We start from the raw sequence: 27,528 nt of genomic DNA on the forward strand, positions 1-27,528 counted from the left end.
AAAGGAAGAGAGAGAGCCATCCATCCATGTACCTACAATGGCGAAAGGCCATGTCAGACAGCGAGAAGGTGGCTGTTTGCAGGCCAGAAAGGGAGCCCTCACCAGAAACCAGATTGGCTGGAAACTTGATTTTGGACCTGCCATCCTCCAGAACTGTGCGGAATAGATGCCTATTGTTTATAAGCCACCCAGTCTATGGGATTTCCTTATGGCAGCCCCACCCAATGAAGCGGCCTTCTGCTTCTGCTTTGACTAGGCAGCCAATTCCTGAGGAAAATGATTTTCATGTCTACCAAGATTCACTGAGCACTTACTGTGTGACAAACCCTTTGCAGGGAAAAAATGATGAATTAAAAAGTTAGAGTTCTAGGAGTTCCCGTTGTGGCTCAGCGGTAACAAACCTGAGTAGGATCCATGAAAATTCGGGTTTGATCCTTGGCCTTGCTCAGTGGGTTAAGGATCTGGTGTTGCTCTGAGCTGTGGTGTAGGTCGCAGACGCGGCTCAGATCCCACGTTGCAGTGGCTGTGGTGTAGGCTGGCAGCTGCAGCTCCGATTCTACCCCTAGCATGGGAACTTCCATATGCAGCACCTTCGGCCCTAAAAAGCAAAAACAAACAAACAAAATATGTGGCACATCAGGTTAAGGACCTGGCATTGTCCCTGCAGTGGCTCCAGTCACTGATATGGTGCAGGTTCCATCCCTGGTTTGGGAACTTCCACGTGCCTTGGGTGCTGCCAAAAAAATAGAGAAGATCGAGCAAATGTACATCAGGCTCTTTTTAGGAAGGCCCAAGGTGATCCATCTGGGGATGATAGTAAGCTGAGACCTAGGAAGGAGTGAGGGGGTAAGCCAGGTGATCTTTGGAGGAAGAGCCTCCCAGGCAGAGGGAACAGCCCATGCAAAGGCCCCAGGGCAGGACCATGTCTGGTGTGTTACAGGAACATCAGGGAAGTCTGTGAGGAGCAGAGTGAACAAGGAGGAGAGGAAGGAGGTGAGAGTAGGAAAGCGCCGGGGGATGGGGTAGGGTGGGCTGCAGGGCCTTGTGGGCGGTGGGGATAACTTTGGATATCACTGAAAATGCATTAAAGTGCTTGCTTCAACAGCACATATACTAAGATTGGAAGAAAGATTAGCATGGCCCTTCTGCAAGGATGACATGCAAATTTGCGATGTTCCATATTTTTAAAAATTTAATCCCAAAATTATAGGTTTCTTTTTTTTTTTTTTTCTGGCTGCACCCATGGCACATGGAAGTTCCCAGGCCAGGGAATGAACCTGTCCCCCATCAGTAACCAGAGCCACAGCCTTGACAATGCCAGATCCTTAACCCACTGAGCCACCCTGGAACTCCTAGCTTGCTTCATTTTTTATTACACAGGCAATTGAAGTACATGGTACAATGAAATAGGCAGGATATTCAATTTAATTTTCTATCTATGAGAATTTCACAATAGTATCAGTTTATTTTGTAAAAATAGGAATAGAATGCATCAGGGAACCCAGGGGGAGTCTTGAACAGGAAAGAACATGACCTCATTTCTGTTTTCAAAACTCTCCCTCTGAGCAGGGTTCCCCCTGCTGGAGAAGGGAGTTAAAATATGGAACAAGGGAAGGAATAAATTCTGGGTGATGGAATGGCATTGGAGGAATCAGTGTGAACTCACATTTCCAAGCTAGATAGATGAATAGATAGATAATAGGTCGATGATAGGTAGATAGATAGATAGATAACAGATTTAGATGTAAATGCATGAGTGTGTGTGCGTGTGTGTGTGTGCCTTCTGCACACTAGAAGGTCCCGGAAGCAGCAAAATCCCAGTATTTTAAGCGTACCTATCACCCAGATTTTGGTTTCTAAATATCATTCTCCATCAACAGGAACCAGGCTCTGCCAAGAGATGGCTGATGCCAAGAGATGGCTGATGCCAAGAGTGGAACAGGAAAGGGACAAGATGAGCTTGGAACATCTTGTAGGACCAGAACAGAAGGTGAAGATGGGGGCCACTTTAGAGGAGCTTCTAAATAGGGGACTAATTAGGCAACAGTTTGAGCCTCTCAGTAAATAATACCAGATAGTTGCCCATGGCAACCATTGTGCTAATGATTCAGGTGAGAATGCTAAAATGGATTAGTGAAAGTTTGATGAGAGACAGGATATATACATGATCCCAAAGCACATCTTCACCAGATACTCATTACTTACAAAGGGAAGATAGCAACCACCATGACCCAGATCACATCACCAGAAATGAGACAAAGGGACATAAATGCACCTCCTAATATGATGCACTGAGGAAGACACAGCATCACTTCTGAAATGTTCCCGTCAAAGATGCACAATGAATCTGATCGAGAGGCAACAGCAGAAAAATCCAAACTGAGGGACAGTCTACAGAACAACTAGGCAAAGACGCCAATGTCTTGAATACAAAGCAAGTCTCAGGAACTGTTCTAGATGGAAGGAAACTAACAGATCTAAATGCACTTTGCAATCAGGATTTTCTTTTACTATAAAGGACATTATTGGGGCAACTGTGAAATCCGAATATAGACCACGGATTAGGTAAAAAATATTGTCAACATTTTTTTTGGCTGTGCCCACGATATACAAAAATTCCCAGGTCAGGGATCAAACCCAAGTCACAGCAATGACCACTGGATCTTTAACCCACTGAGCCACCAGGGAACTCTTCCATATTATTTTCTTGATCACTTATTTTGGACCGTTACACTGCGGTTCTGTAAGAGCATATCCTTGTTTGTAGAAAATACCAACCATGGAGAATTTGGGGGTAAAGTACTATTATGCTTGCAACAAAGTCTTGAATGGATTAAAAATAAAAAAGGAGAAGTTCCCTGGTAGCTCAGTGAGTTAAGGATCCAGGAGTTGTCATTGCTGTAGTGTGGGTTTGATCCCTAGCCTGGGAATTTCCACATGCCCCAGGTGTGGTCTAAAGAAAGAAAGAAAGAAAGGAGGGGAAGAGTGAGAGAGGGTGCAAACTTGGTAAATATTCACATTTGTAGAGTTCCCGTCCTGGCTCAGCGGAAACGAATCCAACTGGGAACCATGAGGTTGCTGGTTCGATCCTGGGCCTCGCTCAGTGGGCTAAGGATCCGGCATTGCCATGAGTTGTGGTGTGGGTCACAGACACAGCTCAGATCTGGCATTGCTGTGGCTGTGTTGTGGGCCAGCAGCTGTAGCTCTCCCTAGCCTGGGAACCGTCATATGCTGCAAATGCAGCCCTAAAAAATAAATAAATAAATAAATAAAATAAGGCAAAAAAGATCCACATTTGAGGAATCTGGGTAAAGGGTGTCTTGTAGAGCTCTTTGTACAACTATTCTTGCAACTTTTCCGTAAAACTAAAATTATGTCAAAATAAAAAGCTAAAAGGAAAAATAAACTAAAAAAGAAAATCCAGCTCCCCCTGGCTGTTTTGGGTCATGGGGGATGGACAGTGGAGAGACCCACAGTCCTGTGCCCCAGTCTTGGCTACCCCACGTCCTTGTTCTGTCTTTGCATGAACTGCTACTTCTCACTGAGCTAGTGTCCTTAACTGTAAGATGGGTCAATAATAATAATATCTGTCTTGTCAGAGTATCGATTTGGAAGATCTAGCCCAGGACCTGGCAGTGAGCTGGGCAATCAGTCCAAGGGTGTTTGGGGTGACAGGGGCAGGGGTGCAGCTGAAGAAGTTATGGCAACAGTGATCGTGTCAGTCCCCAGCATTCCCTTCACTCTCCTGTCACGGTCCTTATTTTTTATAGAGGGTTTACATTTTATGGTTTCCCACAGAGCAGCGCCTTCACTTCACTTTCTCTCCAAGTAGTTAGTTTGGAGCTAGACCCACCCACTTACTATTGATGGGGGCACGTGACCCAGACCCAACCAATCAGAGCATTTAACCCTGCTATAGGAACAGAAGCAATGAAGGCATGTGATCCTATTCTGACCAGAGTATTTCCCTCTAGCCCATTAATAGTGACTGGTGGGGTGGTGAAATGGGTAAAGGTCGTCAAAAGGTACAAACTTCCAGCTTAAAATAATACTTAATACTGTGGATGTTGCTAAGAGAGTAGATATTAAAAGGTTTCATCACAAGAAAAAAGTTTTCTATAACTATGCATGGTGAGGATGTTAACTTATTGTGATGATCATGTCTCAATGTATACAAATATCACATCATTATGTTGTACCACTGCAACTAATATATGTTGATTATATCAAAAGAAAAAAAAAAAAAACCTCTAAATGGGGGAAATCATGTGACCAAAGAATGGCCAATGAGAGCATTCTACTCTGGCCATAATGGTGAATCAATGTCATATGACCTGAGCCTGGCCAATGAGAATGAGCCCTGGGACTTATCAGGTAACTAAACAGAAGGAATCAGCTGGAGTTGCTGAGCTGCCAGGGTGGAATCCTAAAGCTGCCAGGAGACTGTTTACCACCCTAGAAAACAACTGTCCCAGGAATGAAGCCAACACAGAGCACAGAAAAGCTGAATGGAGAGACACAGAATCCTGATGATAAATATTTGAGGCCCTGGACCCAGCCATGCCTGAAATCAGCCCTAACTTTCTGGATGTTCAGTTCCATGTAATTAAGCCATTTGAGGTTTTTTCTCTTTCTTTTTCTGTCACCTGTACTCAAAAAATCCTAAATGAGATGTGAAACTACTGCATTGAACAAAAAGATGTTTGTTGACTTGCACTAGGCTACTAACTCTATAGTTGGTGAAAAAGAGCTGGATTCTGTGTACATTTGTGAAGCTGGAACCAATGGGATTGTTGATAGATTATAACAGCATATTTGTTTGTATAGCTGTATAATTAACATCTGGCTTCCCTGATAGACTGTAAGGTTGGGGTCAGTGTGGATCACTGTATCCCTAGCATCTAGACCAGGATCGGGCACATAGTGGTGCTCAAAAATTCTTGTGGAATGACAGCTTTGAAGGTGGGAATAAAGGGCAGGGATTCCAAAGATACATAAATGATAGAATCCATCATTACCCCTTTCTGGGCCTCAGTTTGCTCATCTGGAATGTAGGGATAATAATTACTACCTCACTCACTCATTTCACAAATACCTGATTTTTTAAAAACATTTATGGCTGCACCCATAGCATCAGGGATTGAATCTAAGCTTCAGCTGGGACCTGCAATGCCAGATCCTTAAACTCACTGCACCAGGCCAGGGATTGAATCCTCATCCTCGACCCAAGCCTCAGTCAAATCCTTAACCCACTGTGCCACAGCAGGAACTCCCACAAATACCTGATTTTTGCAGTGAGTAGCAGTCCTTTGCCAGACACAAGGTGTGTGCTGGGACATAACAGTAAACAAAACAGTCTTTCACAGACTCTTTATTCTGACAGGACCGACAGATAATAAAGAAGACAACAATTAAACATGATAATTTTAGAGTGATAAATGCTATTTTAAATAACAAAACAAGATGATATAAAAAAATGGTTTTTCCCCCATTGGACTATTCAGGGAAGGCCTCTCTGAAGAACTTCTATTTAAGCTGATAAGAAGGGTTAAGTCCATGGGAAGACCTATGGGAGAGCACTGGCAGAGGGAACAGCAAGTGCAAAGGCCCTGAGGTCAGTCTGAACTTCCATGTTTATGTGGCTCCTACAGCAGTGCTAGAAAAGAAAATTAGAGGCCATACAACAAATGCCTGATTAATGTCAGTTTATTCTCTATCTTTTTTGTTTGTTTGTTTGTTTTTGCTTTTTTAGGGCTGCACCTTAGGCATATAGGAAGTTCCCGGGCTAGGGGTCGAATCAGAGATACAGCTGCCAGCCTATGCCACAGCCACAGCATCTCAGGATCTGAGCCTCATCTGTGACCTATACTACAGCTCATGGCAACGCTGGATCCCTGACCTACTGAGCAAGGCCAGGGATCAAACCTTCATCCTCATGGATACTAGTTGGATTTGTTTTCACTGCACCACAGTGGGAACTCCTCCCTACCCTTTTTCCATGGTAAATGGCTTGGCAAATAGGAGGCATTTGTTAAAGGATGTGGAAGAAGGAAAAAATAATGTAATAATAATCACTAATTTCCTCATTTAGTGGATTTGGAAAGTCATATGAACTAAATCTGTTCAATTAGAGCACCTATTCAGACAAGAATATTGAATCAGGGAAGTTCCCTGATGCAGTGGGTCAGGGATCTAGCATTGTCATTGCTGTGGTGCAGGTCACTGCTGTGGTGCAGCTTCCAGACCCTGGCTAGAGAACTTCTGCATACTTCAGGCCAAAAAAAAAAAAAATTGGAGGATTTCCCGTCGTGGATCAGCAGTAATGACTCCAACTAGTATCCATGAGGATGTGGGTTCCATCCCTGGCCTCATTCAGTAGGTAGGGGATCTGGCATTGCCATGAGCTTTGGTGTAGGTCGCAGACATGGCTCAGATCCCTCATTGCTGTGGCTGTGATGTAGGCTGGCAGCTGTAGCTCTGATTTGAGCCCAGGAACTTCTATATGCTGCAGGTGCGGCCCTAAAAAGACAAAAAAAAAAAAAAAAAGAAAAAGAAAAAAAAAGAAAAGAAAGAAAGACTCAGGGTAATCATGTGACCCAAACCTATCCAATCAGAGGATTCTATGAGGTCATAAGTCTTGAATTCCCAGATGTCATGTGACCCAAGCCTGGCCAATCAAAGGATTTTTATCAAGCCATAAAACCTTGACTAGGAATGTCATGTGTTACCCATGAATGCTAAGTGCTTTCTGGCTCCAGTGTTATTATTTAATTCTCCTAACAACCCAGAGGATCCTTATAACCCATCATTCGTCCATTCATTCACCATTTATTCATTACTTACAGTGAGCCAGGCACTGTTCCACATGCTGGGGATACAACTGTGACCAGGACAGTCAAAAATCCCTCCCTTCTGGAGCTGACATTCTAAAGATGGAGAAAACCAACAAATAAATACATAAAGATATCATATGTTGGATGGCGAGGAGTCCTATGCGGTAAAGTTGACTTTGTTACTGAGCCGGGATGGTGCGGGGACAAGGGGCAGTTTCCACAGGGCTGGGAAGAGGGAATCATTAAAGTGAGTGATGGGAGTTCCCATTGTGGCTCAGTGGTTAACAAGTCCAACTAGTATCCATGAGGACTTGGGTTTAATCCCTGGCCTTGCTCAGTGGGTTAAAGATCCGGCGTTCCTGTGAGGCTAGCAGCTGTAGCTCTGATTTGACCCCTAGCCTGGGAACCACCATATGCCATCGGTGAGCCTCTAAAAAGACAAAAAAAAAAAAAAAAAAAAAAAAAAAAAAAAAGTGAGTGATGGAAGTGTCAGCTGGATCCTGTTTTTATTTAAAATTTGGAAATTTTGTTCATCATGGAAATTTTTTCTTTACTTTTGATTTGTTCAATATTGCCTCATGCAAATCAAAACCACAATGAGATACCACCTAACACACAATAGGATGGGTATTTTTTTATTTCCTGCACCTGTGGCGTGTAGAAGTTCCCAGGCCACGGACCAAACCCGTGCCATAGCAGCGACCTAAGCCACTGCAGTGACAATGCCAAATCCTTAACCCATTGCACCACAAGATAACTCCCTACATATATATTTTTAGAGGACAATAACAAACATTGTCAAGGATGTGGAGAAATTAGAACCTTTTTGCATTGCAGTTGAGAATGTAAGATGGTGGAGCGCTATGGAAGTTTCGTGATTCTTCAAAAATTAAATATAGGATTACCCTATGACCCAGCAATTCCATTTCTGGGTATACACCCAAGGGAAATAAAATAATACATTCACATAAAAACTCCTAGGAGTTCCTGTAGTGGCTCAGCAGTTATCAAACCCCACCGGCATCCACAAAGACGTGGGTTCAATCCCTGGCCTTGCTTGGTGGGTTAAGGATCTGGCGTAACCAATGAGCTATGGTGGTAGGTCACAGACGTGGCTCGAATCTGGTGTTGCTGTGGCTGTGGTGTAGACCAGAGGACCCCTGATCGGACCCCTAGCCTAGGAACCTCCATATGCCTCGGAGACGGCCCTAAAAAGACAAAAATACAAACAAACCAACCCTTTTTGGAGTTCCCATTGTGACACAGCGGAAATGAATCCGACTAGGAACCATGAGGTTGCGGGTTCAATCCCTGGCCTCACTCAGTGGGTTAAGGATCTGGCATTGCTGTGGATGTGGCATAGACCAGCGGCTACAGCTCTGATTAGACCCCTAGCCTGGGAACTTCCATATGCCACAGGTGTGGCACTCAAAAGACACACAAAAAAAAAACCCTTTTATATGGGAGTTCTTGCTGTGGTGCAGTGCGTTAGGAATATTACTGCAGTAGCTGGGGTCACTGCAGAAGAGCAGGTTTGATTCCCGGCCCAGTGCTGTGGGTTAAAGCATCTGGGACTGCTGCAGGTGCTGCATAGATGGAAGCTGCGGCTTACATTCAGTCCCTGACCTGGGAATTTCCATATGCCCTGGGTGCAGCCATTAAAAAACAAAACAGGAGTTCCTGTCGTGGCTCAGTGGTTAACAAATCCGACTAGGAACCAAGAGGTTTCAGGTTTGATCCCTGGCCTCACTAAGAGGGTTAAGGATCTGGCGTTGCCGTGAGCTGTGGCATAGGTCACAGACGTGGCTCGGATCCTGCGTTGCCGTGGCTCTGGTGTAGGCCGGTGGCTATAGCTCTGATTTGACCCCTAGCGTGGGAACCTCCATATGCCACTGGTGTGGCCCTAGAAAAGACAAAAACAAACAAACAAAAACCAAAAAACTTGTATGTGAATGGTCATAGCAGAATGATTCACCATGGTCAAAAGGTGGAAACCCCCAAATGTCCATCAACAGATGAATGAACGGATAAAGGATGAAGGATGGACAAAATGTGGTCCATCCTTACAATGGAATATTACTTGGCCATAAAAAGGAACAAAGTATTGACATACACTGCAGTGAGCCTGTGCCTCAAAAACATGATACTCAACAGAAGCCAGACACAAAAGGTCACATAGTATATGATTCCATTTATATGAACTGTCCAAAACAGGCAAATCCACAGAGACAGAAAGTGGATTAGTGGTTTTCAGGGGCTGGGAGAGGGGGGATTAGAAGGTTACTGCTATTGGGGATGGGGCTTCTCTAATGGTAAATTTTATGTGTATTTTATGACAATAAAAACATCAAAGTGTTCCCTTGTGGTACAGCAGGTTAAGGATCCAGTGTTGTCACTGCAGCAGCTTGGATTGCTGCTATGGCTTGGGTTCAGCCCTTGGCCTAGGAATTTCCACATGCCTTGGGTGATGCCAAAAAAAAAAAAAAAAAATTGATTGTGGAAGTTCCCTAGTGGGCTACTAGTGGCCTAGTGGTTATGGACTCAATGTTGTCACTGCTGTGTCTCGGGTTTGATCCCTGGCTTGGGAACTTCTGCAAAGCCATGGGTATAGTCAAACAAAACAAAACAAAAAGTATATCCAACCTAGTCCAAGCCCTGCCAGAATTAAATAAGAAAGTCACAATAAAAAATTGTGAAGGTGACATTTAAGCTAAGACTTGAAGGGGACAAAGGAATTAGCCAAACAGGGCTTTGGGGATGAGCTTTCCAGGCAAAGGACCCAGCCTGTGCAAAGGCCCTGGGGCAGGATTGGGCCTGGTGGGTTGGAGGAACAGCAACAAGGCCCATGTGGCTGAAGCAGAATGAGTGAGGGGGATAGAGGAAGGAGGGGAGCAGAGGGCAGGGAGGGATGTGCAGGGCCTTGTGGACCATGGAGAAGACTTTGACTTTTAACCCCAAGGAGGTGGGGGCCCTGGAGGGCTGTAGGCAGAGAGAGGACAGAACCTGAGTCTGCTCTGCAAGGGGAAGGATTTTTGTCCTCTTTAGTCACTGCTGTAAACTCCCACTTAGAACCATGCCTGCAGAGTTCGCTGGTGGCTCAGTGGGTTAAGGATCTGGTGTTGTCATTTCTGTGGTGCTGGCTGGATCCCTGGCCCTAGAACTTGCGCATGCCATGGGCGAGGGGAAAAAAAAAAAGAACTATGCTTGGCACACAGTAGGTGCCATAAATATTTACTGAGGGAATGAATGAATAATAGCTCCATTTGGGGAGGGGGAATTCGGGTGCAGACCAGTGAACTCACACTGCTATGGGTCACCTAGCCTAGTTATGGCAGCCAGGGCCTCAAACCCAGACTGGGACAGCTGAGGCCCCAGCTCTACCAGGCCTATCACAGGGAGGTCTCCGTGCACGGCGGCCACCTGTTTCCTCCCCCGCCTCTGATTAATGACCATGCAGCCCCATCCATCATGCGCCAGCCAGCGCCTGGCTCTGCCCCGGAGGCCGCAGGGCCCAGCGCTCATTTGTAAGCAGGCCGTGAGGCTGGTCTCAGACTGTTGGATACAGGAGACAGATCCCCGCCCCAACTTGGTCCCAGATGTGGCCTTAGGAACCCCAGGGGGAGGCAAGATCAGGATGTGGCTCCGAGGAGGAGCTGGGGACAGCAGCCGCCCACACGGTGAGATCTTCGAAAGAAAGCCCCAACTCCCCCCAAATTAATTATCCGAAGAAGACTGTTCCCTCCTGGGTTGCAGCATTCTTCCCTGCCTTTCCGCACCCACCGACACTCTGTTCTTTCTACCCCCCAAAAGCTCCCCACACAGCGGGCCGGCCCAGCCTCTCTCTGCGGCTCTAAGCCAGAGCTTCTCAGCTGGGGGTGATTTTGCCCTGGGAGACACTCTGTCCGGATGGGGAGGTGAGCCTGGCATCGAGTGGGTGGGGCCAGGGATGCTGCTCCCCACCCCTTAGTGACAAGGACAGTCCCCCTAGAGAATGTTCCAGGCTAGATTTCAAGAGTGCAGACTGACAAACCCTGCTCTAAACTCCCCCATAGCTCCCTAGTGCTCTCCAGGTACAATCCCAACTCCTCAGTCCAGAATGCAGGACCCTGAATCTTCCAGGCTCCTGGCCTCCTCCAGGCAGTATTCCCACCATGCCTTGCCTTCATGCTCCACCTGGAGGGGCAGTATTGCATAGCAGTCAAGGGCCCAAGGACCTGGGGTGACTGCCACTATCACTGATCAGCTATGTGATTTTAGCCAAGTCTCTTAACCTCTCACTGTCTTCATTTCCTCATCTTTCAAATGGGCATAATGGCAGTACCTAGAGTTAAAAGACTAAAGCAGAGACTGCTACATGTTAAAAACTTATACGGGCGGGTTGGTTTATTATCATTATTATTCTGGTCATGGTGTTCGGGGCTTAATGTGGGATCTCAGTCCCCAGACCAAGGATGGAACCTGGGCTGCAGCTGTAAAAGTACTGAGTCCTAACCACCAGACCACCAGGGAACTCCCTGGGTTGGTTTATTATTATTCACACTTCTGGGCATCTCTTCATGCTGAAAGGCCCAGGCTTCATCCCACTGTACTGGGGGTGTCTGTGTCCAGCTCTGACCTTCCAAGTCTGGGTTCTGCTAAAATGGTCACTAAGTGCCCCCTTACTGGGAGCTGCCTGCCTAGATGATGAGGGCCAGGTGTAGGTGGTGTCCCAGGAGAAAAGGTGTCTGGTCCCCACGAGGGGTGGGGAGGGTTGGGAGCAGGGTGGTTTCTTGGACCTATGACTCCTGAAGCCCTACAGACCCTACCTTCAAAGGAAGGGCCCTGCACTTGGTTAAAGGATGTTTTCTCCATCTTTTTTTTTTCCCCCGCTTTTTAGGGCCACACCCGCAGCACATGGAGGTTCCCAGGCTAGGGGTCTAATCAGAGCTACAGCTGCTGGCCTATACCATAGCCACAGCAATGAGGGATCTGAGCCAAATCTGGGACCTACACCACAGCTCATGGCAACACCAGATTCTTAACCCACTGAGTGAGGTCAGGGATCGAACCCGTAACTTCTTGGTTCCTAGTCGGATTCGTTAACCACTGAGCCACAACGGGAACTCCTGTTTTCTCCATCTTTAAATTCCTGATCCTTTGTAAACACGAGGCCCTGCATTTTCATTTTGCCTTGAGTCCAGAAAATTCTGTACCCCATTCTGACTGGGGACTCCAATATGATTTGTGGGGTCTGCACATTCCAGAACTGTTAGGAATAAATTTTCTAAAAGTTTGTGCCTTTCTCTTTTTTCAGGGCAAGAGGGCATGCAGAAGCCCCAGGGCCAAGGATCAAAACTGCCACAGCAGCAACCAGCGCCACCTCAGTAGACAATGCCAGATGCTTAACCTGTGAACTACTAGGGAACTCCTGTGCCTTTTGTCTCATATGAGGGAGACCCTGCATTTTCGTAGCAGACCCCTTTGGATGCTATCTCATTTAACATGATGGTGTTTTCCTCATTGTGAATTTTTGGACATGAATTTTTATTGTTAAAAATATTGTGTTGGAGTTCCCATTGTGGCACAGCGGAAACAAGTCTGACTAGTATCCACAAGGATTTGGGTTCAACCCCTGGCACTGCTCAGTGGGACAGAGATCTGGCATTGCCATGAGTTGTAGTATAGGTAGCAGATGCAGCTCAGATCCTGTGTTGCTGTGTCTGTGGTGTAGGCCAGCAGCTGCAGCTTCGATTCGACCCCTAACCTGTGAACCTCCATATGCCGTGGGTGCAACCCTAAAAAGAAAAAATATATATACATATGTATAGTGTTAAAGTATTGTTTTATCTTGATGGGTTTTGGGGGTGGGAGGGGCTTAAATTTTGCTTATTCATCTCAACCTTGTCCTGGACCCTCATCTTCCTGGGAAAGGTGACCACGGTCCTAAGTCTCCATTTTACAAATGGGAAAACCCAAGGCTGGAAGAATTTAAATTCATCCAGGAGGCAAAGGTGCATAGTGGATGATGATGATGGTGACAATTAAGAGCCTATGTATTTAGCACTTCCTGGAACTTAATGTGCCTTATTTCTGGTTTCTTGGAGGCCTGCTCTCCACAGGAAAGGGAGAGAGATCCTATCAAAGTCCCCATCAGCCCTGTTTCTCCTCTGCCCACCATCTCACAGGGCTCCCATCTCACTCCGAGCAAGCCCAAATCCTCCCTGAGCCCACAAGGCCCTGCACCATCTGTCCCGCCTCATCACCAGCTACAGAATTTGCAGGCCCCAATGCAAAACAAGACCATTCAAAAATTATTAGGAATTTCCAGACCAACACAGCAGATCATCCACCCAAGCAGAGGCCCTTCTGGAAGCCAGGCCTCTGTGCAAATTCCAGAAGCTGCTAGCCCTGCCCCTCTGCTCCCTTTTCCTCTCAAGCACCCCACCCCCACCTGTGCTAGGCACAGTGCTGCCTCAGTACCTTTGCACTGGCTGTTTCTGCCTCCTAAAATAAGCGACCAACCCCATAGCCTACTGGCTCCCTCTCTCGTCTTCAGATCCGCTTAGCGGCCAAAGAGGTCCATCTGAGTTCCCTCTGTTTAAAATCACATCTTCCCGGCCCTCCCTCCTGCTTTCTTTTCTCTATAGCTGTTACCACCATCTGACCTGCCAGGGACCTGGCTCTTTGGCTGGTCTCTCTGTCTTCTGTCTTCTCCACCAGGGTAGGGACTCTGTACCCCCTCCCACCCCCACCTGGCACACAGTAGGCGCTCCATTAATGTGAGTCAAGGTATGGCTCCCAGGAGGTCGGCGGTATCATCCCCGCCTTTCTACGGAGGAGGAAACCGAGGCTCAGAGAAAAGCCAGTGAGCCAAGGTTACAGAGCATGTCCCTGGCACGCGTCCGGGTCGCGCCATGACAGCGCCGGCGGTTTCGATGGGGGCAGCCGGGCCCCAAGCTTTGACCGATGGGGAAACCGAGGCCCTGGCGGTTGCCGAGGCCACCCGGCCGGGAGGGGCCGCGGCGGGGCGGGGGCGCGCGGGCCCAAGGTCACCGCGCCGGCCGGCCCGGGGGAGGCGGATGGGTGGGGATCCGCGGGCCTCCCCGGGCGCGCGCCCCCCCCTCGGCGGCGCGCACGGGGCCCGGGAAGCAGCAGCGGCGGCGGCGGCGGCGGCGGCGACAGCAGCAGGTGGAGCCGGAGCCTCCGCGCAGCCGAGGCCGCGGCCACTGCCGGCGTCGCCGCCATTAGACAATAGGAGCGGCGGCCGGGCGTGCGGGGAGGCGGGCGGCGGGGAGGGGCGGGGAGGGGCGCCGGGCGCGCAGGAAGCGGGGCCCGGGGCGCGCCGGGGCCGGGCGCGCGGGGAGGGGGCGCAGGAAGCGGGCGAGGCCGGGCGCGGGAGGCGGCGGCGGCGGCCCCGGGAGCTGCCGATCGGCTCCGGGACAAAGGCGCGGCCGCCCGGCGCCCCGAGCAGCCCGAGTCGGGGCGCACAGCCGGGGCGCAGCCTGCGCCCCCCGCCGCGACTGACATGATGTTTCCACAAAGCAGGCATTCGGTAAGCGGGGCCCGTCGGCCCGGCGGCCCCCCCCCCCCCCGTCCGGGCCCGGCACCCCCGGTTCCCAGCCCAGCCACCCCCCCCAGCTCCGGGCCCTGCGTCCCCCTACGTCCTGGCCCGGTATCCCCAGTTCCCAGCCGGGGCTATTCCCTCCCCCAGGTTCGGGCCCTGCGTCCCTCCAGGTCGGGGCCCCGTACCCTCCCATATCCGAACCCAGCGCCCCCTCTAGGTCCAAGCCCTGCGACCCCCTTCCAGGTCCCTGCCAGGCCAACCCCCCGCCTCCAGCTCGGCACCTCCCCCCAACTCCTGGGCCCAGTCCCCTCCAGCTCTGGGCCCAGAGCTGCTCCCCCCCCGCAACCGCCGCCAGCTCCGGGTCCCCCTCCCAGCTTCCGGGCCCAGAGCCCCCCCAGGTCCCCTTTTGCCCCCAGCTCAGAGCACGCCCCAGACCCTGGACCCTGCGCACCCCCACCCCAAGCCAGGCTGGGCCTCGCTGGCCTTGGCCTGGGGCCTGGGGCGCCCCGGGAGCCCCACTAGGCACCTCTAACGCTGGGGCTGCTTTTGGGGCCTGGGAGTGGGGGAGAGTCAAGGCGCACCCCTCCCGGAAGAGCGCGCGGCCTGGAGGAAGGGTGCTAGGAATCTGGGGTGGGCCCCCGCACCCCCGGAAGATTTTGGGCGCTGAGAGCCCCCTCTCCCAAGGGGACTTTGCCAGGAAGCCTGCCCCCGCCTCCCAGCTTTGGGGAGGGGGATTCACTAGGACGCGTTCTCCCCCCTCCCTGAGGCAGTTGGGACGCTCAGACGTGCAACCCCTCCCGGCGCTGTGGAGGCGCGGTAGAGGGCGCACCCTACCCCCCACCAAGGGCGGCCCTTCAAATGCACCCCCACAGCCTGGGGGTGGAGGGGGACGAGCGGCTCCGGGAGCACCCACCCTCCTTAGCTTCTCGGGGAGAGGCGGGGGCAGGAAGCGAGGGCGGGGGCCGAGCCAGGGGCTGTAAACACAGCCAGGGAAGTGGGGCAGGGTGTGGGGGGACGCTGCAGCTGCGCAGGCCGCAGCCTGGTGGAGGGGGGGCGCCCTCAGGGAGGAAGGTGGGTGGCGGCCCCCTCCTGGTCCTGACCCGGGCCGCCCCCTCCCCACAGGGCTCGTCGCACCTACCCCAGCAACTCAAATTCACCACCTCGGACTCCTGCGACCGCATCAAAGATGAGTTTCAGCTCCTGCAGGCTCAGTACCACAGGTGAGCTGAGGGCTGGTGGTCCCTGCCCTGGGTGAAGGTGGAGCCCCCTGCTCAGAAGGCAAGACTGAGGCCTGGAGCTGAAGTTGTGGTCCCTGCTATACACACAGAATGGGGGGAAAAAATCGGTATTGAGTGTCTCATGTGGCAGACCAGGTCTCCAACACTTACGGATATTAAATTCATTTAGTCTTTAGGACAGTCCCATTTCATAGAGGAGAAAACTGAGGCACAAGAATTTAAATAATTTGCCCAAAGACTCAGCCGTCTGGTTTCCAAGCCCCTCTCCCCTCCCCCACCCCCACCCCAGACTGCGTTGGATAAAAGACCTCCCAAGAGCTGGAGTTGGGGGCTGGATCTTCCATCGCCCCACCCACCCCTCAAAAGAAAGTCTATAGCTTGTTATCTCTTTGCCTAGTTTTGGAGAAAAGGTTTCTGGCACCCAGCAGCAAGGCGATGCTCCCTCCAGAATTTAATCTAACATTTCTAAAGGGCTTGCCATGTGCCAGATCTAAGAAAAAGGAACTATTATTATCTTCATTTTACATTTAGGGAAACTTAAACCCAGAGGTGATAGGGGTTTCCTGGGGTTGCCCAGCAGGGAAGTGGCAAAATGAGATTCTCACACTCAGTTTCTGGGTTGAAGACTGCAAAGTCTCAAGCCTTAGCTCCGGAGGGGGTCTTTGCTTGAGAATCAGAAGGGGGTCCATGGCCACAGATACCAGTGGGGTCTTGGGCTTTCTCTGGACCTCAGTTTGGTCACACAAAAGTGTTCTATGAAGGATCCTGAGTTTTCTCCAAGAAGAGATAGGAATAGTGAGATCTGTTTTTCCTTTGGGGGTGTTCCTATCCTCCCCATTTGCCAAATACTGAACATACATCCTTTTATTGAATCTTCCCTGCTTTTTGATCATATGCCCATTTCAAAGTGAGGAAACTGAGGCAAGGTGGTTGAAGGGCAGGCCCGGGAGCTTTGTTCTGGTCCTGTGATGTGGAGGGTTTAGGAGCTTTGCTTGTCAGGCCTGGCCTTTCTGAGCCTCTCCAGGGGTCCTACCCTCCCTACCTGGCCCTTGCTCTCCTCTGATCCAATCTGGCTGGCCGATCTGACTCCAGAGACTGAGGGTCAGGTTGCTGCCTCATGCTGTGTGACCTCAGGTAGGCCAGGCCCCCTCTCTGAGCTTTGGAGTCACGATCCGCTGGGCCTGGGCTTCCTGCTATACAGCGAGGAGTCCTACTGTGTTGGGGACTGGTACAGTATCTGCCAGTCCCTCAGGAAGGGCCAGAAATGCAGTTTGGAATGAAACTGCCTTTTTTTTTTTTTTTTAACAGTGGCAGCAACTGTACATTTTTAAAGAAAATTAGAGAAGCCAGCCTTGGCTTACCTCTAAACTGGGGTGTAAAAGTCCCAGCCAGTCTGGCAGTGAAACTCCAGTCTCTTGGAGTGACCATGAGATTAACTAAGCATCTATTGGGTACTTACTGGATGCTAGCATTAAGAGCATTTCTGGTCTTAATTCATTTTACCATCCTACCCTGGGCGGTTGGTACTCAACAGATTCAGAGACCGAGGCCCAGAGAGGTAGAAGGGTTTGCCCAGAGTCACACAGCATCAATGAACCAGTCTGTCTGGCTTGAATTTGAGCTCTCAGCTTTCAACCTGTCACCCTCATGGCGGGGGGCCTTTGAGAAATGCCCTAAGCTCATCTTTGCTGGAGGAGCCTGAGAGAGGACAGTGGTCACCATCTCTATTACCTGATGGTGGAAATTTACACACACACTCACACACACACACACACACACACACACACACACACACACACACACACACCAGGGAAATCAGGGCCCACAAGACAGGCTGGGTGGTTCCTTGGTAAATCCAGTCCTGAGCCCTGCCAGTCAGCTCCGGCCTTCACAGACTCTGGGCAGGATCTATTTATTCCTCCCTTCCCTTGCTGGAGAGTTTGCCCCAGTAGTTGAGACCGTAGCTTCTGAAGCCAGCTTCTGGGCTGTGTGACCTTGAGCCTGTTCACTCAGCCTCTCTGGGCTTCCACTGCGTCATCTGCAAAAGGAGAGTGACATTAATAGCCTCGACCTCGTCAGGTTTCAGGATAAGTAAAAGTTTCTCTGAATCCCTGTCTGACCTACAGTCAGGGCATTTGCTCTGACTTTTGTTATTTTTCTTATTATTTTCATGGCTTTCTTATTAATTTCATTATTTTCCCCAGCTCTCAAAGGTTGGTTTCATCATCCCCATGTTTTAGTTAGGACACTTGATGCTCCCCCTGCCCCATCTTCATAGAGGAGGAAGTGTCTGTCCCCCTGCACAATGGGGGGAAACTCAGCCCAGCCCCCTCCCCTCCCCTTGTTCTTCTTCAGTCTGAAACTCGAATGTGACAAGCTGGCCAGCGAGAAGTCAGAGATGCAGCGTCATTATGTGATGGTAAGCCAGCCCCAGGGGCCAGCAGGCAGGGATGGTGGACCCCAGAGCCCCCTCTGGCACCAGCAGCTGCTGCCCGAACCCTGGCCACCTCCTCAGGGATGTGCGAGGAGTCAGGGTCTGCTCTCCATTCAGCCAGCCCTTGGGCCGGGCTCAGTCCGTCTTGCTGGCCTGGCTGCCGGCCCAGGCAGTGGCCGAGGTGCCAAACCACCGGGTTGCAGCCTGGGCCTGCCAGGTCCCCCGGCTGTCCTTGGCAGCCGTGGAGGCAGTGGCTGTGAAAGCCAGGAACTGACGTGGGGGAGCAGCCGGATCCCTCCCCGCCCCCATGGTCCTGGCCTCCCAGGTTTAACCCCTCCTCACCCAGGCTTGGCTGGCCCCAGGACCCCTGGAGGCCCCCCTCTCCAGGGAGGAGGCTGACACTCTTCTGACACTCTTGCATGGGGGGGGGGGCTACATTCGATACCCTGCCCCCTTGCACACCTCCAAAATCACTTGCTCAGCTTCATACCCACCAGGCGGCAATTTCTGCATCCAAAACCCCTGCCTTGGTCCAGCCAAGAGCCCACTTCTCCCAGGCTATAGGGGAGGCAGAGCCACACATTGAACCTCTGATCTGGCCTCAGAGGGACAGGGCTGGGGCAGAGAGAGGGACTGGGGGACTCCAGAGGAAGGTGCTTCTAGTTTGAGCAGCTGCATGGACAATGGGGCATTGCAGCTGGGGTCTTGAAGAATGAGTAAGAGCTTGCTGGGTAGAGAAGGGGAGACCACACAAAGGCCCGGGAACAAACTTGACTCCCCTCCCCCTCCCCCTGGGTGATGGGGAACCATGGGATGGTTTAGAGCAGGGGAGGGGCCAGGGTCAGATATGGGGCGTGAGGAGGGGGGCTGCTGGCCTCAGAGGCAGACCCAGCAGGATTTGTTTATGCTCAGATTATTTATACCCAGGAAGGCAAACTTCCCTGAAGTCAGGGCCACCCGCAGACAAGACACATAAAGATAAAAGATTAGGAGCCTTGGAATGTGTATGAGTTGGAGAGGCCCCCCCATCGTTATTCCAGGAACATGGGCACCCAAGCCACTGCTGGGGCCCTGATGCTTCCCGAGGCTTCCCCAGCAGAGCCCCCACCACGCACCTGGACCCTGTTCCTGGTGTGGGTGTCTCTCCCCTTCCATTCCCTCCAACCTGCTTCTCCATCTCTCTCGCCTGCCTTTCCCTCTGGCTGTCTCTTGATTTCTTCCCTCTCTGCCTCTTTGTCTTTCCGTAGCTCCCCCCATCCTTTGTCTCTCGAGCCCCCCTATCCTTCACCCGCCCCCATTTCTCTCTCTCTCTGTCTCCCCCCACACAGTACTATGAAATGTCCTACGGCTTGAACATCGAGATGCACAAGCAGGTACGCCCCCTCCTTCCCCCTCTCCTCCGCCCCATGCCCCACTTGGGCACCCCTAGGCAGGTAGGAGCCCGCCCTTGGCTGAGCACCAAGTCTGCCCTGGTATCCTGTTACCACCAAAGCCCCTGTTCTGTTCTTTCTCTGGCCTTCCTGGGAGGTTTATCTCCGGGAGGGGGAGGGGCAGAGACTTTCCTGGGACCTGCCACCCCCATCCCATTGTCTCCCCTTGTGAAGGGGCTTGGGAGGGATGTGGGGGCGGTGGATGGGGGTGGGGATGTGGAGGTGTGTGACATGTGCCAACATGCCCTGGGGCCCCCAGATTGCCCCTCGCCCTCTGGCCTTGCTCTTGCCACCTGTGCCCTGGCGAGGCCAATATCAGGTATGTTGTGAAATGACGATGCCAGCCGTCCCCTGCCACTTGCTCCCTCCCTCCCATGGAGCACTCACTACCTACTAAGAGCTGAGCATCATCTTTCCACTGCCACCGAGACCCTGGATTCCCTCTGACCTGTGCTCTTAGCTACAGGGCAGAGATCCAGCCTTGGATGCCACCTTTAAAGGTGCCTGTGAGCCTGAAGAGTTGATCCACCGTGGGCCGAGCTGGCCTTCTCTCAGATTAGACAGAACCCCCGGGCCTCCTAGGGCTGGTCTGCACCTGCCCCAGCTGCCCGCCCAGGACTGAAGCGTCTGTGTGTTCCAGGCTGAGATCGTCAAGAGGCTGAATGGGATATGTGCCCAGGTCCTGCCCTACCTTTCCCAAGAGGTGAGTGGATCCCCCAGGGCTGCAGGGAGGAGAAGGTAGATGGACCTTGAACTTTCCTCAGGCCCTCCCCACTGCAGCCAGCCATCAGGCAGGCGGCAGAGAGCTGGGTGCCCCAGGGCACATGCCTTCCTACTCTGGACCTCCCAGCCACTAGCCAGCCTGTGCAGAAGAATCCCCAAGCTGGGAGTTGTCACTGTGGCTCAGCGATGATGAACCCAGCTAGTACCCATGAGGACTCGGGTTCGATTCCTGTCCTCACTCAGTGGGTTAAGGATCTGACGTCGCTGTGAGCTGTGGTGTGGGTCGCAGACATGGCTTGGATCCCAAGTTGCAGTGGCTGTGGCTGTGATGTAGGCTGGCAGGTGCAGCTCCAATTCAACCCCTAGCTTGGGAATTTCCATATGTCGCAGATGTGGCCCTAAAAAGATTTAAAAAAAAAAAAAGAAGAAGAAGAATCCCCAGGCTGGAGAAACTCCAGGGGTGCAGGGTACTGAAGGGAGGGGCCTCACCCTCTGTGGAATTCCCAGCCCCAGTGAGTCATTTCACATAAAAAATGTCAGCTATGCCACCAAAGACTGCACCAAGAATCTCGTTTCCTTGTTTTGCTTCCGCCTTTCACCCTCCTGAGATTCATCTGTATCTGTGGGGCCTTCCTGGCCCAGGAGAAGGGCATGTGTGCATGAGGAGGCTCTCAGGACATGTATGCAGACATCCAAACACACAGATAGGCATAGATGCAACACACAGCACACAGACAGAGATGCAACACAGATGTAGAGGTGCACATATGTGCAGACAGACAGATGCAGAGACACAAGCCACTATACAGATGCACATGCACAAATACACCCAAAGGAACCAGGTATCCAGCTCTTCCACTCCTGCTTGTTGGGTTCTAAGACTCTTAATATGAAGCCCACTCCACACACACACACACACACATACACACACACACACACACACCCCTACACCTGGGTCAAATAAGGCCCATCTGTTCTCTGCCAGCTTTACTGTTGATAATTCATTTTCTCTTTAATCCTTGCTCATATCTTGGGGTCCTTCAGGTAATGCCTAGGGATGATGCCAGGAGGATACCATGAAAGCTCCGAGAAGGGAGTTCTTGGGACCCAGACTCGTGGTTTCCTTTCATGACAGTGGCTTCCTGGTAGCCAAGGCAAAAAAGGAGCTTGGCAGATTCTACCATCCAATGGCAAGAGAGACAGACTTACCATCCAATGGCAGGGAGAGGTGGGGGAGGGGATTGCCCTGAATCTAGACTCATACCCCAGCCCCACCAGAATTCACTGGGCCTTCCCAGATGTGGAAGAAGAGGAGCTCAGGTTAGCAGTCCTGGTCTGAGCTCTTAGGACAAGAACTTCCCTGTGCAATTGGCCAGGTTGTACACTGCACTTTTACTTCTTTGTGCATGGCATTGGACAGGCCGTGGTCCAGGGTTTGTCAGACTCACCAAAGACTTTTTTCTTAAGATTCTGGTACGGAGTTCCTGTCTTGGCGCAGTGGTTAACGAATCTGACTAGGAACCATGAAGTTGCGGGTTCGATCCCTGGCCTTGCTCAGTGGGTTAAGGATCCGGTGTTGCCATGAGTTGTGGTGTAGGTTGCAGACGCGGCTCGGACCCCGCGTTGCTGTGGCTCTGGCATAGGCCGGCAGCTACAGCTCCGATTCGACCCCTAGCCTGGGAACCTCCATATGCCATGGGAGCGGCCCAAGAAATGGCAAAAAGACCAAAAAAAAAAAAAAAAGATTCTAGTACCCAGCCCTTTAGGTTGTCTGTGTAGCTCCATCTAGCCATTTTCCAGATGAAGAGACTGAGACTTGGTTAAAGGAATCAACCAGAGGGAATAGGTTTTCTGGTGGGGTGGGTTTTCTGGTGGGGTGGGAAGCCACGGAGAGGGAGGGCTCTAACAGCCCAGGTGGGAGTGGGGCTTATTCTGGGCTTTGTGCCACAAACCCCAAGGAGATGGGGCAAATGAGCTGACTCCTCCCCACCCTACCCCCTTCCAGCACCAGCAGCAGGTCTTGGGAGCCATCGAGAGGGCTAAGCAGGTCACTGCACCTGAGCTGAACTCCATCATCCGAGTATGTCTGGGGTCTTGGGGGGTGGGGTGGGGGGGTGACCTGTGGGCCTGAGGTGGCTAACTCGCCACTTCCTCTGCCCTGCAGCAGCAGCTCCAAGCCCACCAGCTGTCCCAGCTGCAGGCTCTGGCCCTGCCTCTGACCCCACTGCCTGTGGGGCTGCAGCCCCCTTCGCTGCCAGCGGTTAGCGCAGGCACCGGTCTCCTCTCGCTGTCGGCACTGGGCTCCCAAGCCCACCTCTCCAAGGAAGACAAGAATGGGCATGATGGTGACACCCACCAGGAGGACGACGGCGAGAAGTCGGATTAGTGGGGAGCTGGGATGGGGTGGGTGGGTGGGGACAAAGGGAGACAGACACAGAGTGAGAGGAATGTTCAGCGCAAGACACAGTATAGCTCGGGTTATTGGCTAAACTCTGGTAGTATTTATGGTAGCCGCCTGCTGGGGCCCTCGCCCTGCTTGTGTGCCACCCCCTGGCTTTGCTCCTACACCCAGCTCCCAGCTTCCCTCCTCCCCTGCAGCCTGAATGGGTGCATACCTGCTCATACCACAGATGAGGCAAGCTGAGGCCTGGAGGCGCCCGCGGGAGGCCGGGTCAGAGGGAGCAAAACCTCAAGAGGTCCAACACCCCCTGCACTTCCCCGATTCTTCGCACATGTGTAACTGACAGTCTGCCCACTGGGCCCTTCCAGGCACACCTGGCGTCCCACCCTGGCACTGCATGCAAACACAATGCTAGCTGCCCCTCCCCGCCCTGGGCGCCCCAGTCTCCCCCTCCCACCCACTCACCCTCTGCTAGTTCCCAACACCCACTTGGGCCTCTCCCCTTGACAACAAAAGAAAGAGGGGCCAGGAGAAGCCAGCTTAGCCCGGACAGCAGGGTGGGGTGGGCAACCCAGATTTCCCTTTCTCCCCTTCCCGAATAAAGATGAGGGTACTCAAGTTGTCTTGGTTTTTATTTTATTTTTTTTCCCTTTTTCCAGTATACTAGCTTGTCTTTTAAAAAAAGGGATATTAAAAAAAAAAAGACATAAAAATGTTAAAAAAAAAAAAAAAGCAACACCCACACCTGTGTCTGTATATAGCCTTTTTAGACTGTCAGCTTTTGTTGTGTTCAGTCGTTTGATCTCTATGAAGAGAAGTGAAAATGCTGTATCGAGGGTGGGCTTAGCTGTGCCTTTCAAATAAAGATGTGAGAAGGTTGGTTGCCGTGTTCCTGCTTCTGTGTTGCGGGCTGCTCCGAGGTGCCCCCCTTCCCAGGGTGGGAGAGGGCTCCCTTCAAGTCTGATCCCTCCTGCTCTGTTCTAAGATGGATATCTAGAGTCCTACCTGAATCCTACTTGTAAATGTAGTCTTACTCCTGAACTTGATTCCTTGCCCAGAGAGGGGCAGCGAGAGGCCCTAGGTCACACAGCATGGCCTAGGTGCTTGAGGTCTAGCTAGCTGTTTTATCAGGCCAAGGGGCTTGGAAAAGCTAAGGGGTTGCTGAGCCCCAGACCAGAGGGCTCCTAAACACATCCTTTACTCTTGGAGACAAAAGATGATGAGACTGAACTGGCCGCGCGCGCGCGCGCGCGCGCACACACACACACACACACACACACACACACACACACACCTTTATTCCGTATCAAAGACCACAGACCCCCAGCTGGACCTCAAACCTCCCAAGGATCACTTGGAGCCCACCCTCATTCCCTGCATCCAAGCTAGACCACTCCAGGGAAGCCAGAAGGAAGAGAGATGCCCCTGGCATTTGAGTAGAGAACTTCAGGCTGCTCACCAAAGATGTGGGGCTGGTGCAGGGGGAGGGTGGGGGCAGTCATCTTGACTTTGTAAGACCTTTGCAAAGTCAGCATGGCATAGAAATCCCACATTCGTGGAACCGGGAGCACAGAGAAGTCCAAGGAATTATCACATGCCTGCCCATTCCAGTGGGTTCTCCTGGGGATCAAGGGCACAGGGAGGGAGAAAGGGAGGGGCAATGATGGACTGCTGGCCTCAGGGAAAAGGTCTCTTATCCCTAAGGAGAGAATGATGAGGTGGAGAGGGGCCAGAGGGACCCTCCTGCTGGGTCCCACCCCTCCCCCACCCCAGCTAAAGCACCTCCAAACATGTGAGTGTGTTGGGATCACTCCCTGCTTATTTTGAAATGCAGAACTCATCTCTGCCACCTGTGTAAATCATTACATTGCCCTCAGATCCCTCTTTGGCACCAGACAATTCCCCCTAGATTTGGATGCTGAATCCGTCCCACAGAAATGCCACAAGGGTGTTTAGAGCAGCTGTAGTTACTCATCATGGCCCCAAACTGGAAACTACCAGCTCTCCACCAGGAGCACAATGGGTATGCTGTGACCTTAGGCATCCCTATGGAATATTATGCAGTCAGGAAAAAACCAGCAACCACTGCACTCAACACAATGCATCTTCTTGCACACATAACGATAAAAGAAGCCAGGTACAAAAGAGCTTATGCTATGTAATTCCATTTATATAACAAGAAAACAGGCCCATGTAACCTATAGTATCACCTTTGAGGAAGGGGCAAAGGGGGCTTCTAAAGATCATGGGGTCTGATTACATGAGTGTATTCACTCTGTGAATTCATTGAATTGTTCACTTGTAATCTATGCACTCTTCTGTGTGTTTTATTTCATAATTTAAAAAAATTATTTAAAGAATAGATCATCTTGGAGTTCCCTGGCAGCCTGGTGGTTATGGAGTCAGCATTGTCACTGCCGTGGATTGGGTCAATCCCTGTCCTAGGAACTTTTGCCTGCCGTGAGGGTGGCCACAAAAAGGTAAGAATGGATTATCTTTGGCTTCTGTGGCCCTTGGAATAAATTCTAGTCCCACGAGACCCTGAGGTCCTGTCCTGCTACCCACCCCTCTAATCATTCTTCCTCAGCAGGCTTAGCTAGGTTGAAACATCTTGCTGTTTCTTGCCTAGAGGCCTTTGCACATGCTGTTCCTTCTGCCCGGAACAGTGTTCTCTTTTTCCCCTCTCTCCGGAGTTCTAATCCCCTAAGTCTCCCAGAAGTCATTTTTCTGAAGGTCACCCCCCAACCCTCCCCCCGCCCCCGCCAAAGCAAAGTTCTGTGACAACATCCTTCCCAGGGGGTCCTGCACATATTTCTAGTGGGAAGGGAACAGAGGCACTTATTAACATGCTGCATAATGAATGGTTCCAGGCATGGGTGTCCAGTGTGGGCTTATTTTTATTTTTTTCTTTTTAGGGCCACACCTGCAGCATACGGAAGTTTCTTGGCTAGGAGTCGAATCAGAGCTGCAGCTGCTGGACCATCACAGCAACGCCAGATCCAAGCCACAGCTTGCGGCACCACAGGGTCCTTAACCCACTGAGCAAGGCCAGGGATTGAAGCCGAAGCTGAGCCACATCAGGAACTCCCAGTGTGGGGTTAAATCCTGGCTCTTCCTCTCACGGCAGGATGACTCAGGCAAGTGGCTTCACCACTTGGTTTCCCCTCCCTATCTGTAAAATGGGTAGAATCTCAGAACCTATCGTTGTCATAAAAATCGTATCATTGCGTCTATGGAGGGTGCTTTAGCAGAGACTGGTCCATTCATTCATTTATCCAGCCCCTGCCCTAAGCCCCAGGGACACAGCAGAGAACCAGACTGAGGAAGCCCCTGCCCTAGTGGCTGGGGCAGACGGATGCTTTAGCAAAATGCAAAATGTGTCAGCGGGTGTGTGGATAGAGACCAAGGCAGAGAAGGGATAGAGAGTGAGGCCACTGAAGTCACTTGTCTGATCTGCTTCTGGGAAATCGTTCCGAGGATTAGCAGAAAGCCTGCAAAGGCTCACCAGCCATCCGCTATTATTATTATTATTATTATTATTATTATATTACTGATGTTGCTGGAAGATGAAGGGCGCTGCGGGGCTGGACGTCACATACCCGACAGTCTCCTTCAGGGGTCTTCTCCCAAGAAGGAAGGGTCCTGCCCCGCCACGTACAGATCTGTGACCTGGGGCCTCTCTTTGGCACTCGGAGCCCCCCCTTTTCCCCGCGGGGCTGGGCCCCCGGAGGGTTTAGGGAGGGTCCAGATATCTGCAGTGGGGTGCGTGACCAGAGGGTCGCAGGGGGCGCGATCGCGGCCAAAAAGCCGGGGCGGGCGGAGATGCAGTCTCCGGAGCCCCCTCCCCGCCGCGGCCTCCCGCGCTTAACGACCGCGCCGCCGGCGACCTCGGCTAATTGATCCGCTAATGGGCCCCGCGCCGCGGCCGCGCCTAATGAGGCGGGAGGAAGGGGAGGAGGGGGCGGTGGGAGAGAGTGGAAGGGAGGAGGAGGAGGAGGGGGAGGAAGAGAGGGGGGAGGAGGAAGGGGAGAGGAGGGGGAGAGGGAGGGGGGAGAGGAGGCGGGGAGGGGAGAGAATGGAGTGGTGTAGGGAGGACGGGAGGGAGGAGGGGGGTTAGGGAAAGGACGGAGGAGGGGAGAAGGAAAGAAAAGAGGGGGACTGAAGGGGAGGGGAAGGGGGGAGGGAGGAGAGCGTGAAGGAGCAGCAGAAGAGGGGGAGGCGAGGGGGAGGGGCGGAGACACTCCGGAGGGGGCTGGGGAGGGGGAGGGGGAGCCTGAGCTTTGCTCCCAGCTCCTGGGGCAAAGGACTTGAGGGGAAGGGAGCCGAGGACTGGGTGAACCCATCCCTCTGACTCCCAACCCCCTCCTCCTTTCTAGGGGTCTTTGGGATGGGGGGTGGGGAATCTGTGTGCATGGAGGGAGTGGGGGTCCCTGACTGTCTCAGCCTCGGTTTCCCCATGCATATTTGATGTCCTTAGTGTTGGAGAGTCCTCCAGGCCCCAGTGGCATGAAACTGACCCAGCTCCTGTCTCCACACACACCAGTCCCTCCAGAGCCAGGCCCACCCCCTCCTCCTGGTTTGGCCTCCCAGGCTCAGGAGGGGTCAAGGACTAACAGATGCCCCAGCCAGGGAGAAAAATATCTTCTAAAGGCCAGCGAGAACTAGGATAGGACACATTAAACATTCACAGTCCAGTCTGGCCAGGTACCTCTGCTGCCTGAAATATTTAGGTGGACTCCCGCCTTCCAGAGTCTGTATATTTTTGCCTTGAACTTGGAGTAGAAACACTAAGAAGCTGCAGTGATGGTGGAATTAAGGACCTTGGAATGACTCTCCCCATTGTGCAGACAGAAAAACTGAGGCGTGAGGAAGGGCAGGCAGTTGTTAAAGTCATAAAAACAAGGCAGGGCACCACAGCTGGTCTCC

At 51.9% G+C, this 27,528-nt stretch overlaps 1 protein-coding gene and 1 pseudogene across 3 annotated transcripts; both read left to right on the forward strand.

The window, feature by feature from the left end:
* Nucleotides 1-1,089: 1,089 nt before the first annotated feature.
* On the forward strand, nucleotides 1,090-1,186 carry LOC146405537 (U6 spliceosomal RNA; annotated as a pseudogene).
* Nucleotides 1,187-13,441: 12,255 nt separating this feature from the next.
* Nucleotides 13,442-23,482, forward strand: TLE5 (TLE family member 5, transcriptional modulator). Of its 3 annotated transcripts, none has more exons than XM_085013311.1 (7): nucleotides 13,442-13,601; nucleotides 15,499-15,596; nucleotides 17,970-18,033; nucleotides 19,377-19,421; nucleotides 20,119-20,181; nucleotides 22,207-22,281; nucleotides 22,366-23,482. In XM_085013311.1, exons 3-7 carry the CDS (start codon nucleotides 18,013-18,015, stop codon nucleotides 22,585-22,587), a joined length of 426 nt encoding a protein of 141 aa, XP_084869437.1. In that variant the 5' UTR covers nucleotides 13,442-13,601; nucleotides 15,499-15,596; nucleotides 17,970-18,012; the 3' UTR covers nucleotides 22,588-23,482. The 3 variants fall into 3 exon arrangements, with proteins under 3 accessions (XP_084869437.1, XP_084869436.1, XP_020939817.1); XM_085013310.1 differs by having other exon boundaries at nucleotides 13,462-13,687; XM_021084158.2 differs by lacking the exon at nucleotides 13,442-13,601 and adding an exon at nucleotides 14,184-14,364.
* Nucleotides 23,483-27,528: the final 4,046 nt, after the last annotated feature.

This window comes from Sus scrofa, chromosome 2 (genome assembly GCF_054392235.1).
Source record: "Sus scrofa isolate SSC_HxYL_T2T_F1_AM1 chromosome 2, Sscrofa_HxYL_maternal_Yorkshire_Landrace_v2.0, whole genome shotgun sequence".
Classification (NCBI taxonomy): Eukaryota; Metazoa; Chordata; class Mammalia; order Artiodactyla; family Suidae; genus Sus; species Sus scrofa.

What these genes read in the sequence shown, in the direction of transcription:
- TLE5 (XM_021084158.2), top strand. Translation starts at nt 14,338, where the DNA reads ATGATGTTTCCACAAAGCAGGCATTCG. An exon ending in TTCCACAAAGCAGGCATTCG is followed by an intron (nt 14,365 to 15,498) that starts GTAAGCGGGGCC and finishes CCCTCCCCACAG; the next exon opens with GGCTCGTCGCACCTACCCCA. An exon ending in CTGCAGGCTCAGTACCACAG is followed by an intron (nt 15,597 to 17,969) that starts GTGAGCTGAGGG and finishes GTTCTTCTTCAG; the next exon opens with TCTGAAACTCGAATGTGACA.